Raw genomic sequence first — 14470 nt, forward strand, 5'->3', positions numbered from 1 at the left:
TTTTAGGAAACCAGACTAGAGTCACACAGAGTGAAAGTAGGGGAAACAAAAGTATTCCATCAACAGGAGTTGATGTCTCTGTATGAAGGGTGCTGGGTAGGGAAAACTCAGATGATTCCTCCAAAGAGTCAGGCTTAACTGAAAAATCTCTATTGATAGAACTATAGATGTGAGGAGTCAATCTGGCTTTAGGAGAACTCATTTATTGAATGGTGTCCTGCCCTGTCCTCAGGAGACTGTCATCATCTGTCTTCCCTGGACTCCGCAGGTTAAGTCAGAGGGGTTCCTCACATTAGTCTGGAGAACCACCAAGACACCATGCGAGGCATGGCCACAGTCTTAGAGAATGTGTGGCTTCTCTAAAGTGTAGTTCATAGTTAAGTGCAGACACTCTGGAGCTGGACTTCCAGGTTGGCATCCAGGTCCCCCCTCTTTACTACCAGTGTGACCTTGGGACAATGTACCTACCTTACCTTCATTCAATTTTCTCATCTGTAAAATGGGTACTATAGTGAAGTCATTATGAGGACTGAATTAATTAATATATGTACAATGCTTAGAACAGTGCCTGACACACAGCATGACATAATTGTATATTTGATCTCTAGTTTAGAGGAGTTACATTCACAACTGTGAACTCAGCTAATATTTCTGAGGATCACCTTTTTTACTGATTAACCAGATTGTTTTTCCAACATAAAAATTAACCACAATTTTTCACTTATAGGAAGGATTGATAATGTATTTTGATAAAGCTTTGTATGATGCATTTTCCTTTGGTCTTCTAGCTGGCAAAGGCATTAGAAAAGAAATATCACTCTAACCTTTATGCTTTTTAACCTTTAGTCATATTAAGTAAAACTCTAAGGAAATCAGAATAAAAGACAGCAAATCCTTATTTCCAATCAAGTTTGTACCTAAAGACTGAGATGCTCCTCAAACGAGACCTTCTTTTCCTCGTCCCCTATTTCTTTCTTACTTAGTATTCCTGGTTGTTCAGGAGAAACCAGACTAGGATCAGACAGAGGAAAGAGGTGGGAGGGGCATAACAATCTGTTTTCTCAATCTGACTTAAATCAGAATTTATATTTCATGCTAGGAAATTGCCATTAGTCATGTTCATTTTCAAAGATCTTGTTCAAAGTTTATTTTAGTCCCAGAGAACATCTATTTACAATAAGCCTATTATAAATGGTCATGGACACACTGACATTGTAAATTTTCATGGAAGCTACCATAGCAAATTGGCGCTAAAGGTTCTCTATTGATGACAAGGCAGTGAACAGTAATTCCTAGAATCACTTCTTCCATCTAAGTTGTTAAAACTATCAACACTCATTTTTATGTTCTAGATTACCAATGTGCTGCTTCTTCATTTTTCTTAGGTGACCTTGAACAGAAATTTGAACTGGAAATCAGTCCACTCTGTAATCAGCAGAAAGATTCAATCCCTAGTATACAAATTGGTGAGTTGAATTCAATTTTAATTTTTTCAGATGCATTGTTTGGGCTCTTCTGCCAAGAGTCACAATGAAAAGAGGTGCTACACACAGTCTTTGAAAGATCCAGACTGGAGGGTAATCAGTGCCTGGGGGAATGTCTGAGTCCAAATAAACACTCTAATTACGACCTATGTACTAATTACCAATTGAGAAATCATGAAAAATAGGGTAAAGGCTTTGTTATAGACCCTTAACTAACCTGTGTTAGTAGTTCAGAATCAAATCAAAACAAAATAGAGTAGAATGAGAAATCACAATCAACTATCTGCTGCTGAGGACTGGATTAGCTCACACTCTCCTTAGGTCTTAAAAGATGGGAAGTCAGCAGAATCGGCCTTTAGGACCCATCCAGTCTGGGTCACTACCATGCATCCCCAATATTCTGTCCCAAGGGCCCAAACCCCAGACGCAGGCCATGCAAGCCATACTGTCCCTTGTGGCCTAGAGTCGCATTCTGCTCTGCTCGCCACTTCAAAACTTACTTTCAGTCTCATTCTCTTAGGACTACATTCTCAAGTGTCAGTGGCAGTAAACTGTTAAACTGTCATGTTAATGCATCTGAAATAATTACTCTAAATTATACAGAAGATCATTAAACCAAATCAGTCTGTGGATATTTCAGGCACTTTAGTGGGGGGAAATAGTTTTGATTCAGTAAGTATTTCTATCAGTCCTCAAAACACTCCACCAATTCCACCTACATTTAAAGCAAGTCTTTCTTTCCCCTGCAGTTCCCTCCAATTAAAATAGCCAAACTCGGAACTCTAACTCTTTTGCTTCTAAGCTCTGGCCCTTATGTGTAACAGCTCATGTTCTTCACCAGTTCCCAGAGGGCTCGGACAGCCTAAGGCACCACAATGCTGCAGACCCCCGCAAGGCTCAGGGCTCTTGCCTTGACGTTAGGAGGGAAGGAGGCAGCTGAAAGGATAAGCAGACATTTAAGAAAACCAGAGCAAGTTAGCCAAGTAGTGATACACTTATAATCACTAAGGGTCAGATCTAATCCACAAAAGAATCCTAAAATCATCATAAGAAAATAGGGATAAAGTTAATCTAGTTACAAAGATGTGAATGAAATATATAAATATTAAATAGACATATTGGAAGTATGAGATTATTGGTGATCCATTTTTTTCCCCAATTGCCTTATGTTGTTTTTACAAGGAAAGTGGTTCCTCCACCCAAAAAGGAAAGGAAGCGGGGTGCCATGAAAAATAGGGTGACAAAGCTACAGAACTGCTGGGAGAGGAAGGGGGAATAACAGAAACAGAAACACAGTCTCAGTCTCCTTGAGACAACTCCCTCCTATTAGGCTGCTTTAGTTATGGACGTTCTGCAGAAAATATTCAAAAGAAATAGACCCAGACCAAAATCTTAATCCTGAGAGTGTGTTTGTTAAACTCCGACTAGAAAGAAATTTGCCAGGCACCTGTTAAAGACATTTTGAACCACCCAAGAAAATCGCTCATACTGTTCAGCACACAACCTGGATTTACAAGACAGCCCTGATTTCAGAGATTCTGTCCTGCTGTCATGAGAAAACACTTATTTTGTCAGATCATATGTCCTGGTTTTCAGCTCAGGAAAATGTGGTTACCATAGATACCTGTTTTTTAAATGGGATGGGGAGTGAACAGAAAAATCCCTTGGATGCTACACCAGCACACAAATAATAAAGAGAAAGAGAAGGTGAGTATAAAACAACCTTTAGTACATAAATCTTTCTTGTCTCTGTTCCACATCTCCTAGCTTCATAGGTTCAGGGTTGGCAGGTTGGGTGTGAAGGGGCAGAGCAGGCTAAAGTGGAAAAATCCAAATAGATAAACAGAGTCTGATGGGAGTTGCAGGTTTCAGCCTCCCAGACAAGAACTTTTTTGCAATGGGTCCTCACTAACATCGCTATTTCCTCTGTCTTGACTCCCCTGGGACTGAAAATGTCCCTGCTCTTTTCCTGTCCCAGTCCACAGTGAAAATTTCCTGAGTGCCATCTCAGGTTTAGATGTGATTTTCTGTTCTAAGTAATTCATTAATGCAAGTGGAGATGGAAATTAAACTCCTTTTCCCTCACCCATAAAATTCTGCATTTTAAAAAGAAGATCTTAAATCCAATGAATCTGTAATTATTGAAATCTATGGAAAGATGACAAGAGGCTTTCCTTCATTCCTTGTTTACTCTGAGGCCACCATTTCTGCCTCCACCACTCTCAGCCCTATGTCAGCCCTCCGGGAGATCCGTACCCCAGCAGTGTGAGTCCATCACTTGAGGAGAAGAGGAAGTAGACACCATGCCCAGGGACCTGATGGATCAGGTTCCCAAATCTGATCATGCAGAAGCCTTCCTCCCTCTGAAAACCTGCCTCCCTCCTCATGTCCATTCACACTTTAAAATGGCTTTTCCATCTACTATAAGAGGTCTTTAAAGCTGAAAAGTAGAAATAAGGAAGTTATGATTCCAGAGTAACTTCAGCAAGAAAATGAGTTGAATTTTAAGTATTAGCTTTTAAATGCTGGATTTGTAACTTTTTAAAATATATTTAGAGTAAACTTCATAAATATTCACACCTTAAACATTAGAATAGTATAATTTTGCAAACTACCTTTTTAGATATCTAACATTTAACCTCCTCATAAGGTGAAAGATATTAGAAATTAGATATATAGATCATGAAGGAGGTGAAGAAAACTCAAGAATAGCAAGCTAGGCAATTCAAGAAGGAAATCCTTACTTGCTGATTCCCTATATAACCTTACCAAAAAACAGATATACAGTCACTGGCTTAATTTTCTTCCTCAGGTTTGGGTTACCTAAAATGATCTCATAATATTTAAATACTTCATATAAGATGAAATATGCAGAAAAGTACAACATTTTGCCTTGCTACATCCTTTGCCCATCTCTATAGCAACCTGCTGTTTGTCCAATAAGATGACACTCAAATCAAGCTTCTAATTCACGTGCCTGTAAACCCAGGGGATTAGGTGTTGGAAGAATTTATTATGCTGAAATACATTTGCCTTTTCTCCCCCACACCTACATTTCAAGGAAATATTATAAAACTTAAATATGTGTGTGTTTGAAATGATTCTAATAATTCCAGCCTAGCCTAAAAATTGTCTTTGCTTTAATGAATCATGTTTAATATGGAAAATGCATTAACAGTGAGGCATGATTAAAAAGCAACAAGTCTAAAATAATTAAGAGAATAGACAAGTTTGATATCAACCAGTCTTATCAAGTCATTAAAACAGGACTTTTATGCAGGTAAAAATCTGTATTGAAGAAGAAAGAAATTTTATTTATCTAGTTAGTTTTTTAACATAATTGAAAGCAAGAGAAAACTATGACATCTTGAAAAAAATGATGAATTCATCAGATGGTCTAAATCAATGATGTGCCCCTTCCTGGTATCATTTGCTCTTTCCTTTCCCCCAACCCCCCACCTTAGTTCCAGCATAGACTTTTTTTACTTTTCTGTTCATGTCTTTCTTCCTCTGCAAATAATAATAGCCAACATTTATTGAGTGTTTACTATGTGCCAGCTTAAGCATTTTGCTGGTGTTAAATGATTTCATTTGTCCTAACAGCCTTATGGGATTGGTACTCTCCTTAGCTCCTTTTTTACAAATAAGTAAATTGAGGTGCAGGGAGGTTAAATAACAAGCCCAAAGAGAGATACCTTAGGCTCCTGCCCTGAGGGGGACGCTTTTGCCCTCCTACACTGGGCCGAGTAGACGAGAGGGTCGCAATCGCGCTGTGAGGGGGAGGGAGGAGGACCCACGGCCCTCCTGGTGATGAGCTGACCTTGCCTGTTCCAGGTTTCATGACCTACATCGTGGAGCCTCTCTTCCGGGAATGGGCCCGCTTCACGGGGCACAGCGCCCTGTCTGAGAACATGCTGAGCCACCTCTCACACAACAAGGCCCAGTGGAAGAGCCTACTGCCCACGCCACACAGAGGCCACGGCAGCGCGGGCGGCGGCGGCCAAGGGTCCGGGGGCGCGGAGCAGACTGTGCCCGAAGGCAGCGCCCCATAGCGCCCACCAGGCCCGCCCCTGCTCGGCACACTGCGAGGAGGAGAACCCCCTTGGGCAGAGGCCTCCTGGGAGGATGGGCTTCCTGCCGATGAACACCGCCGCTCCGGGGCTGCGTCCTGGGGCTCTTCGGAGTGCCGTCCTCCTCCTACTTACTGGCCTCCCCTCCTTTTTCCAAGTGTACAGAAGCCATTCGTCACCTCAGCATTAGCTGCCGCAACGAGCAACTTCATTCAGGAACGTGGGAGCTGATTCCAGGGACAGGCCTGCCCCTCACCGAGAAGACTGGGGAGTAAGAAAGAGGTGCTTCTGCCATGTCCCCCCGGGGCCCTGGGTCGTACTGTGACAGGCAACAGTTCCATCGGAGCATTCTAGCGTCCACCATTTGACTGCTGATCTGCATGACAAAAACACCAGCATATTTGGAACTCCAAGGACTTTGGTCTTATGTGCAAGAGCACACATGAGAGTGTGAGAGAAAGTACCTTCTATTTTAATAATAATTATTATTATAAAAATAATAATAAATCTTTTTAACTTTTATATTTTATGCACTAGACAATGGATCTAAAACTCTGGACTAAGATTACTCAATGTACCCAAACTTGAACAGGGGGTTCCTTGTTTTGTTACAGACCTTATGCCACTTTGGGTCAGAGATTTGGCATCTTCTCAATTTAAGAAACCACGTTTCCTATCCAATCCGAGGGGAAGGTGCTGTACAGTTCATTCCTTTGCACCATTAACCGATCTGTCTTTTATCCTAACTCAGATTCAGTGACATGTTCATATTCACACATGTACATTTTCTGTAAATACCAAGCGCTACTGATTCCCATGCCAAAATACATGAGTATTATGGGATTGCTACCTGTATACACAATGGCACTGTGAACAGAATACTGTTAGTTTTAATACAAGAGAATGCATTTGTAAATATGGTATAGAGTTTATTAATATACTATTGTTTGCAGATAAAGGCCTTAACTTTACACATCTTTCATCTTCTGAAAGCTGCCCAACTTAGATCCTCACAGATACCCTTCTGAACTGCCTTCCCATATCCATCTTTATGCTTTCCAAACGCTTTCGCAAACCAAAACTGAATAGTCTTGGAGGAAATATTTTGGAAACTTCACATGCATTCCGCTTGAGACCGTAGTGTTTAATCTATGGCAGCAAGCATCGTTTCCTCAGATTAATGAGACCCTTCGGCAAGCCTGAAGTCACTTTTCAACACAACGATGTTGCACACTGCTTTAACAAGCCACCAGATAAGCTTGCATTTATGTGACTGTTGTTATGGAACATGGCTGTGTGTCAACCTTACAGGAGACATAGCAGTTCTCGAAAACCTTCTATGACCCTGTCATCTAACCATCAGGGAATTCCCTGCTCCCCATCACACTTTTGTCTGTTATGGCTACAGTACCAAAGTACCTTTGGTTTTTGGTTGGCGTGCATTTCTTTGGTGTTAATACTAACTGGATTTTTCTTTTTCCTAATTTCATGTGAAAAACTACCCAACTGTTTAGCGGAAGTTAACATTATTTAAGTGAAGAAAATATTTCAGTTTTCTGACAGAACTTACCTTCCTGGCAGGTCACTGTGGTTATTTATGGCTCTAGCTAGCAAAGTCACCTTGGAATTTTGTTATTTTTTTCTGCAGACACTTGGTCACAATATCAATTTGTTAGAGCATTCTTCTCTAACCGGCTAAGCTCTGTGCACTGAACATTTGCTTTAGAAGTTCTAGCATAACTTATGTTAGATGAAAATTGGTGATGCCCCATTCTTTTTACCTTAAACAATGTGATAGCAGGAGAATGACATGATCCTTTCTGCCACTGTTAAGTTGTTTCTCAAGTTGATAAAATGACAGCTGACTCGTGTTTCCCAAGTGCAACTTTTTTTTCTCTGAATATATGAATGAAATGTTAGAAACTTGATTGGATTGTAATAAGTTCCTGTAGAGAGATTGAGGTTTGCAGAGTTAAAGTATAGGGGAAATGTTGGAAAGTTGGTTATATTTTCATTAAAATAGAAGAGATTGTCAGGTGGCAGTAAAGAAAGTGTGAAAAACCTCATGAAATGGGTGGGTCATAAGTTGAAATCGTTGATATGGGTAAGAAGGAAGTTGTGAAAACCTAACACTAACTCTTTGTTCTTTTTCTGTAACAACTATGAACTGACATGATTCTTTATTGCTTTAATCCTCTGAAATTCTGTTTGGTGAGGACCCAAAGGAGAATATGTTGAATGTATTTCTGCTTCCAAATCTCTTACTTTGGTTTGATGATACAGAGAGAGGGCTTTTGAGTAGTCTATTTTTAACAGACATGAGATCGAATGAAGGAAAGCATTTGGGGGTGATATAGTAGAGATAAGAAAGAAGATGCTATTTTAGCTACTGGGGCCTCTACCTTGAGTTTAGGAAATGGACTTTGTTGAAATTATATTTATATTGTAACTTAAATAAATAAGGCTTGAGGAATTTTTAGTAGTTCCAAGTTTAGAGAACAGAAGTGTTTATGTTACAATTAGGTCTTTAAAAAGAGCTCATAGAGAAAACTACTAAATATCCAATGGTTAAGGCTCTGAAACAGCTACTAGTAAAATAAAAATCTGAAGTAAAATGAGACACAATGCATAAACTAGAGGCATTTATGCCCTTTCAACTATCTGGAGACTTCTTGAGTTCCTCATTTTTTGGCAAAAAGAGAAAGAGAATGGGACAACTTTTTCTTCTTGCCTACTGGTGGCTCTCTGACAATATATTTCAACAGGAGTCCATTACTAGTTAAGAAACAGCCGTTGCATCATCTATGGACTTTATCTTTACATTTCTTCTTCTCCTAATCCGTGGACCATCAATAGCCGACTTATCAAGTTTAATAGTTATTGCTTGAGAAGCAAGAAGTCAAAGGGCTACTTTTAGGAAGCAAAATAAAGATTAAATTAAGAGAGAAGAGAATATATATCACTGCCAGTCCTGATAGGCAAAGCCTGATTTTCCTTTTAACATTCGTGAATAGTCAGAACGTTGTTCATGAAACCCTGACGTACGCATAACTCCCTGCTAGGCTGAGTAAAAATCCTGCTATTTCTACCTGCTTATGGCTTCCCGCAAAGGGACTTGGAGTGTGTCCTGCAACGCTGTCTTCAGGTAGTGCTTCGTACAAAACACAGACTTGTTTGTAGCCTTTTCTCATGTTGAATCAGATACGCTCACTGATTTGAATTTGGTTATGAGCTTGTATTACACTGTATTTCTTATGCTTTGTTCCTTTAAGCAAATCCTTAAAATTGTGCTGTTTTGTGTACACGTGAGGTTTGAAGAAAAACCACCTTGTGAGTTTTGCTCAAAATGTGGCCTAAATACCCATTGGCATGTCTAGATGAACAATTAAAAATAAAGAGAATTTCTTAAAACTCTCACAATATGAAAATATCCTGATACTCACCAGGTAACATGTTACCAGGAAGCCAATCAGATTCAACAGAAGAGGACCCACTGCTCAGGAGAAGAAACCTTCAGGGAAAGAGCACGGGTGCAGACATGGTCTGTGTGAGTCATTTCTCATAGGGCTGCAGAACTAGCCATGCCTGGGGAAGGCATCACTTGCCAGGTAGCCCTAAGTTAAGGAAAGAGGGCTCTCTTTTTTCACCATTTAGCTCTACATTTCCCCTGAGTCCTGATATGAGTCCTGATATTTTTCTGATTCATGCTTGTCAAACTCAGATATGAATGAGAATGAGGTACAATGTTTTACGCTGTGAAAACATAGCAGACTCAATTCAAAAATTACTTGTGAAAACTGTGGTCTTGCATTTCATGATTGGAAGCCACCCAGAACAAGAGAACAGTTCAGGCAGGACCACTGAGTATCCTAAATCTATCTGGAAATAGAGGAGGAAAAAAAACACCACTCATGTTTCTCAGAAACAGCCTGTATCTTTACATAGTCTCTTTGAGGCCATTTTATTAAGATTTGTATTCAGAATCTCATGGAGTCCTGAATACAAATGCTTCTCAATGTCTGAATGCAAAACCACTTTTTCATTTCCAGGCATTCTATACCATAAAGTCAAAATCAAAAGTGAGACCCCAGCATTTTTCAAGATCACACGTGACTTTCAGATGTACCTGAGAACCTATATGAGACATTGTCAGACAGGACAAGCCTGCATGAGCAGTGGAATTTCAATTCCACAATTACTGATTGAGGACCTGCCATGTGACAAGGGTTGTGCCAAACACCTGGGATATGAAAATACCCAGGCCCTAAGGAACAATCGGTCAGAGACTAGCATTACCAGGAAACACTCCTTCATGAATTCATAGAACATCTGTGAAGGTTCAAGCACAGCCAACACTCTCTCTTGGAGTCCATAATAGAACACAGACAAGCTCTGGAGACAAAAGTGGGTCCCAATCTTGATCCCATCAGTAACTTATTCTGTGACTTCAGGAAAGTTACTGAACCTCTAAAAATTATTTCTAGACAATAATAGCTTTTATAGTATCATTGTGGCAATTAAAAATAGTGCATACAGAAAGCACCAAGTACTCTGTCCGATACATGGTAGGGCTTCAAGAGATGCAAGTTCTCTCCTCTTAAATTACAAGAAGCCCCGCAGCCATTCACACATGGGTAACAATGTGGAAAATACATGGGAAAATACAGTAAGGAAATGCTGGTGATTTTATAACAGGAAATCAGACTCATTTTTACATTTTTTAAAACAGATAGGTTAACTTAAATACTTACTGATATGCAAGGTTGAGTAAAAAGATTACCCCTTCCGTCAATGGCCTGGGTGAAACTCTGCCTCAGCTACAGATTCCTTTTGTATAATCCCCTATATTCTAGAGTAGAAGAGAATGTATCTTTTATTTGCCATTCTCTCAGAAATTTCTGTGAAAGAAACAGCTCCTTCACAAAATGAGAATCATTTATCTCCCTTACATCTCTGCCACCAAAGTCCTAATTCTGGCTGGTGATGGCTCTGGCCCTCCATGTAAGGCCCTGAAAAGTCTGCTGGGCTTGCACAGGCTCCAAGGGAACAGGCATGGGTTGGTGCCCCCAGGACGTACTGGGTCACACCACTCACACATTTCCCAATGTGTTCTCGGGCTAATGCTGACTGTCAGTCCTAGAGCAGGTCAAAAAGCAGAGGAACTTCTTAATGTCCTGTTAGAGAAGGGAGAAGATTCAACCCACCTGCATAGGCATATAATAGGCAAACATTTGAGCACACGTGTCCAGTAACGACTAAACAAGGAGCTTTTAGCTATGAACACTGCCCATGATGGTTTTTACTTTTTTCAATTAAGTCAGAGAGATTATTATATTTTACATGTTAGATGACACGGTTTGAAGATACATAATTGCCTTGTGTTAGTCATCTAAGCAACAGTACATCTTTGATTCAATTGCCTGAAACACTTGAATTTCAAGCATTCCAGGTGCTGATTGAATCGTCAGTAGTATCTTCCCTGTTTAGGAACTAATGCAGGATTTAAAAGGTGTGGAATTTGGAATCAACAGACCAGAATTCCAATCTCTCATTATCATTTGCAGTTAACCAACAAGCAGTTAATTTAATCTCACTGAGCACCCTTTTCCTCATGTTTAAAATGAGAGTGACACCTACCTCCCAGGATGGTTATAAGGTCAAAATTAGAGAAGCTACATAAAACAGATGGCAAGGTTTCTAGCAGAAAGGGGACACCCCACAAATGAAATTTTTGCATTGTTAAAGGAAAATAAATCAACAAAATGGGAGTTGGGATATGTCTTTCACTTTCTTTAGGCTGGACAGTTTTTCTACAGAAGAAAACACAAGACCCATTAATAGATGTTGAGCATGATCATATCTGCAGGTGACCAGCTTGACCATAAAATAATCCCCATAAAACATGAACTTAATGTTGTAAAAGTGATTTTAGAAGAAGACAGTGTTCTTGGGAGACTAAGGATAAACTGCTAAGACCAGGGAAAATAAAGAACTGTCTTTTCTGATTTTAAGTAAATACTCCTCAGTCCAGCCAGAGAGAACCACTCTAAGCTTTCATATAGTTCAGGATGATACAACGTTGGCTAGATAGAAGATTTAGTTAATAGAGAAAACTTGATAACCTGTCAAGTTTTCTTGAACTCCGCTCAAATCCTACAAATCCTATCCCTAGAAGTTTCTGGTGGCCCTTCCACTTGTAATTTTATCAAATCCTTTCTGGCCAGAGAGTAGAGGCAGAGAAGTCCAGGGTAGTCACTGTAAATAGATGACCCTAAAATAGATTCCATTTTCTCAATTAACATTTTCAAAATTGCTTAATAATATGTGTGCCAAAAGATGTTTATTAAGTATTCCCTGTAAAAAAAAAAAAAAAGGCTTCATAGCCAAAGAAGCTTGAGAAACAGTGGATTAAGCACACACGTTTCTCTCCTGAAGGTCCCTCAGAGCTTCATATGCCAATGAATATCTCCAACAAGGTGATACAGAGGATGCCATTTGTTTGGATCTAATTTTGGTTTCACATCATGAAGCCTTCCTGGACCATACCAACCCAGGATGCTCTCTCCCTTTATCATTTTGTTGCCTTAGTATTGTTAGTGATTATTAGTCATTTGTTATTACATGTGTGTTTTCCGCCCAACAGGAGATGTAATATAACATTGTGGTTAACGTGCCTGAGTTTGTGGCTTGATTTTACCACTCACTAGATGTCTGACCTTAGGCAAGTCTCCAAACTTTTTGTACCTCAGCTTCTTTCAGTAACATGTTGGTAAAAATACTACCTATTTAACAGAGTCTCTGAAGATTAAAACTGCGACGTGTAAAGCACTTCAGATGGTGCCTGGCACATGGGAAGCAGTTACTAAGTGCTGGCAAAAACCAACATCTCTCCCTCACCCCCACATCACCTTCTCAAACCTGATTTGTAAGCTTCTTGATAACAGGGCTATCTTTTTTTTATATATTCTCTTAAATTGTAGCCCAGAAGGCACTGAATAAATACATCTTGAGTGAAAGAATATATTTTTATTTAAATTTAAAATCCTATCAGAATAATATGCTAACATTTAAATCGAAACAAGTTCCAGTTGCAACAATGAGTGTCCCAATAATTTGAGTGCAGATGTTTTTCAGGCACAATTTCTGTCTAGCAGACTTTTCTTGTTTCTAGGAACATAGTTTAGAAAGACACTAGGTTTTCTCCTCCCAATTAATGAGCCTACTCTTCCGAATGGTGAGGGCAAAGATAATTCCCCTGAAGGACCCAATGTCCAAAGACCTCTAGGTTTTTTTCTTTCCAGCTGACAAAGAAGCCTACAGAAGGACCACTAAATGCCTTCCTATACAAGGACAATAAGAATCCCCTATTATAATACATACATGATCCAAGACAGACAAATCCTAATCCTCATCTTTAAAAAGGAACAAGGGACTAGCAGATGAATCTCATATTTTATCCTTGTTGCAAACACTTGAAATTACACACAACCCCTGCTCTTCTTCCCAAGAAGCAATTACCTGTATGTTTTTACAGTTGTCAACAAAGTAAGCCTGATGGACCAAAGAAGGGCCAGTTACCCAGATTATTTATTTCTTCCTACTTTCCACTGCCACCTTTCTAACAGGAGAGTCAGGCCTTTCATTTCAATGGACTTCCATCAAACACATTTGAACTTTCAAACTTGCAGTGGACTTTCATCCACATTTGAAGAAAAATAACCTATATATGAAAAAAAATACTCATAGTGTCATGTACTAGCATTAAGTGAGAAGCATATTCTATAACTACAGGCACATTTTCAAGTGTCAACCTGACTGAGATAGAGGGCAACAAAAATCTCTGATAGAGCTTTCAATACTTAGGTTACATAATATGCTGTGAAATATTTCTTAGACACCCCACTGACTTAGTTATTAAAGTATATTAATCGTCTCACTAAGAGCTTATCAAATGATGTCCTTTAGCACCTGAAACCTATCTTTACCTTAAAATCGAATGTGAAGGTTAAGGTTCCATTCTGATCAACTTTTTCTTGTTTTAACAGCAGGTTTCCAGTACTTAAGCATGATTTAGTGACTGTCCAGCTCCACTAAAAACCGTTGAAAGTGGCAGCAGGCCCAGGCCATTTCCCCGACATGACTGACTGTCTGGTCACTGCGCAGTGAAGTGAGGAGTCACCAGTGCCGGACTCCAAGCAGGCCAAGATTAGAAGGGCCTTGCTGGCACAGGTGGGCCACAAAGCACGGGCTGTGGTGCCAAGGCCTCATGCTGCTGAGGGTTGGGTATGTACATGTGTCATGGAAAAGTGCCTGGGGATTGCAGACGGAAGAGAAGAAGCCTGACTTCAGTTATCTAAAATGTCTATTGCATGTTAACAAAGCTCAGTTTGGGCTAGCACACAACCACGGAGCAGGCGATCACAGAACAGGATTGATTCTTCTCTGTCATATTCAGAGTTGAGTGTTTTAGGGACACTACTTTTTTTTTTTAGGTGGTTGGCTCAGACCAGATGTCAAGTACGTTGTTAAACATCCGTATAAATCAGATCACTTTTAAGAAGTGATCACTGAGGCTTAATTTCACTTCAGAAACAGTAATAATACAGCCTACTGTGCAAATCTGTAGTGAGAATTAGAGCTAATATAGGTGGAGTGCCTTTCACAGAGGTTTGCATATTATTGGCACTTGGTAAATAGGGATTATCCACCAAATCCATTGGCAGTGCTGTCTACATTCCACCCGCAGCAAGAAAGCATTCAATTCTTCTTCTAACTCCAATGAGACCGTCAGTGAGGACAGGAGGCAAGGAGGAGAAATGACAAGGGGAATAAGCCTATATTGATTTTTCTTCAAATGTGAGGGAAAATAAGTGTTTAAGGAAGAATAAACCAAAATGAAACAAAATTACGACTCTC

The 14470-nt window shown here is 39.8% G+C and overlaps 2 protein-coding genes across 8 annotated transcripts in view; one reads left to right on the plus strand and one right to left on the minus strand.

Moving 5' to 3' along the window:
* PDE7B (phosphodiesterase 7B) overlaps positions 1-6076 on the plus strand; it is a 312328-nt gene extending 306252 nt beyond the window's left edge. For all 5 annotated transcript variants that reach the window (XM_036994627.2, XM_017650215.3, XM_017650206.3 and 2 more), the window contains 2 exons: positions 1386-1466; positions 5319-6076. In XM_036994627.2, coding sequence (XP_036850522.1) covers positions 1386-1466; positions 5319-5536 — 299 coding nt within the window. In that variant the 3' untranslated portion in view covers positions 5537-6076. The remainder of the gene's footprint in view (positions 1-1385; positions 1467-5318) is intronic.
* The window catches only part of MTFR2 (mitochondrial fission regulator 2), a 104748-nt gene that overhangs the window by 48974 nt on the left and 41304 nt on the right, over positions 1-14470 (minus strand). The window lies entirely within an intron of this gene.

The sequence above is a fragment of the Manis javanica genome, chromosome 13, assembly GCF_040802235.1.
Source record: "Manis javanica isolate MJ-LG chromosome 13, MJ_LKY, whole genome shotgun sequence".
Lineage (NCBI taxonomy): Eukaryota > Metazoa > Chordata > Mammalia > Pholidota > Manidae > Manis > Manis javanica.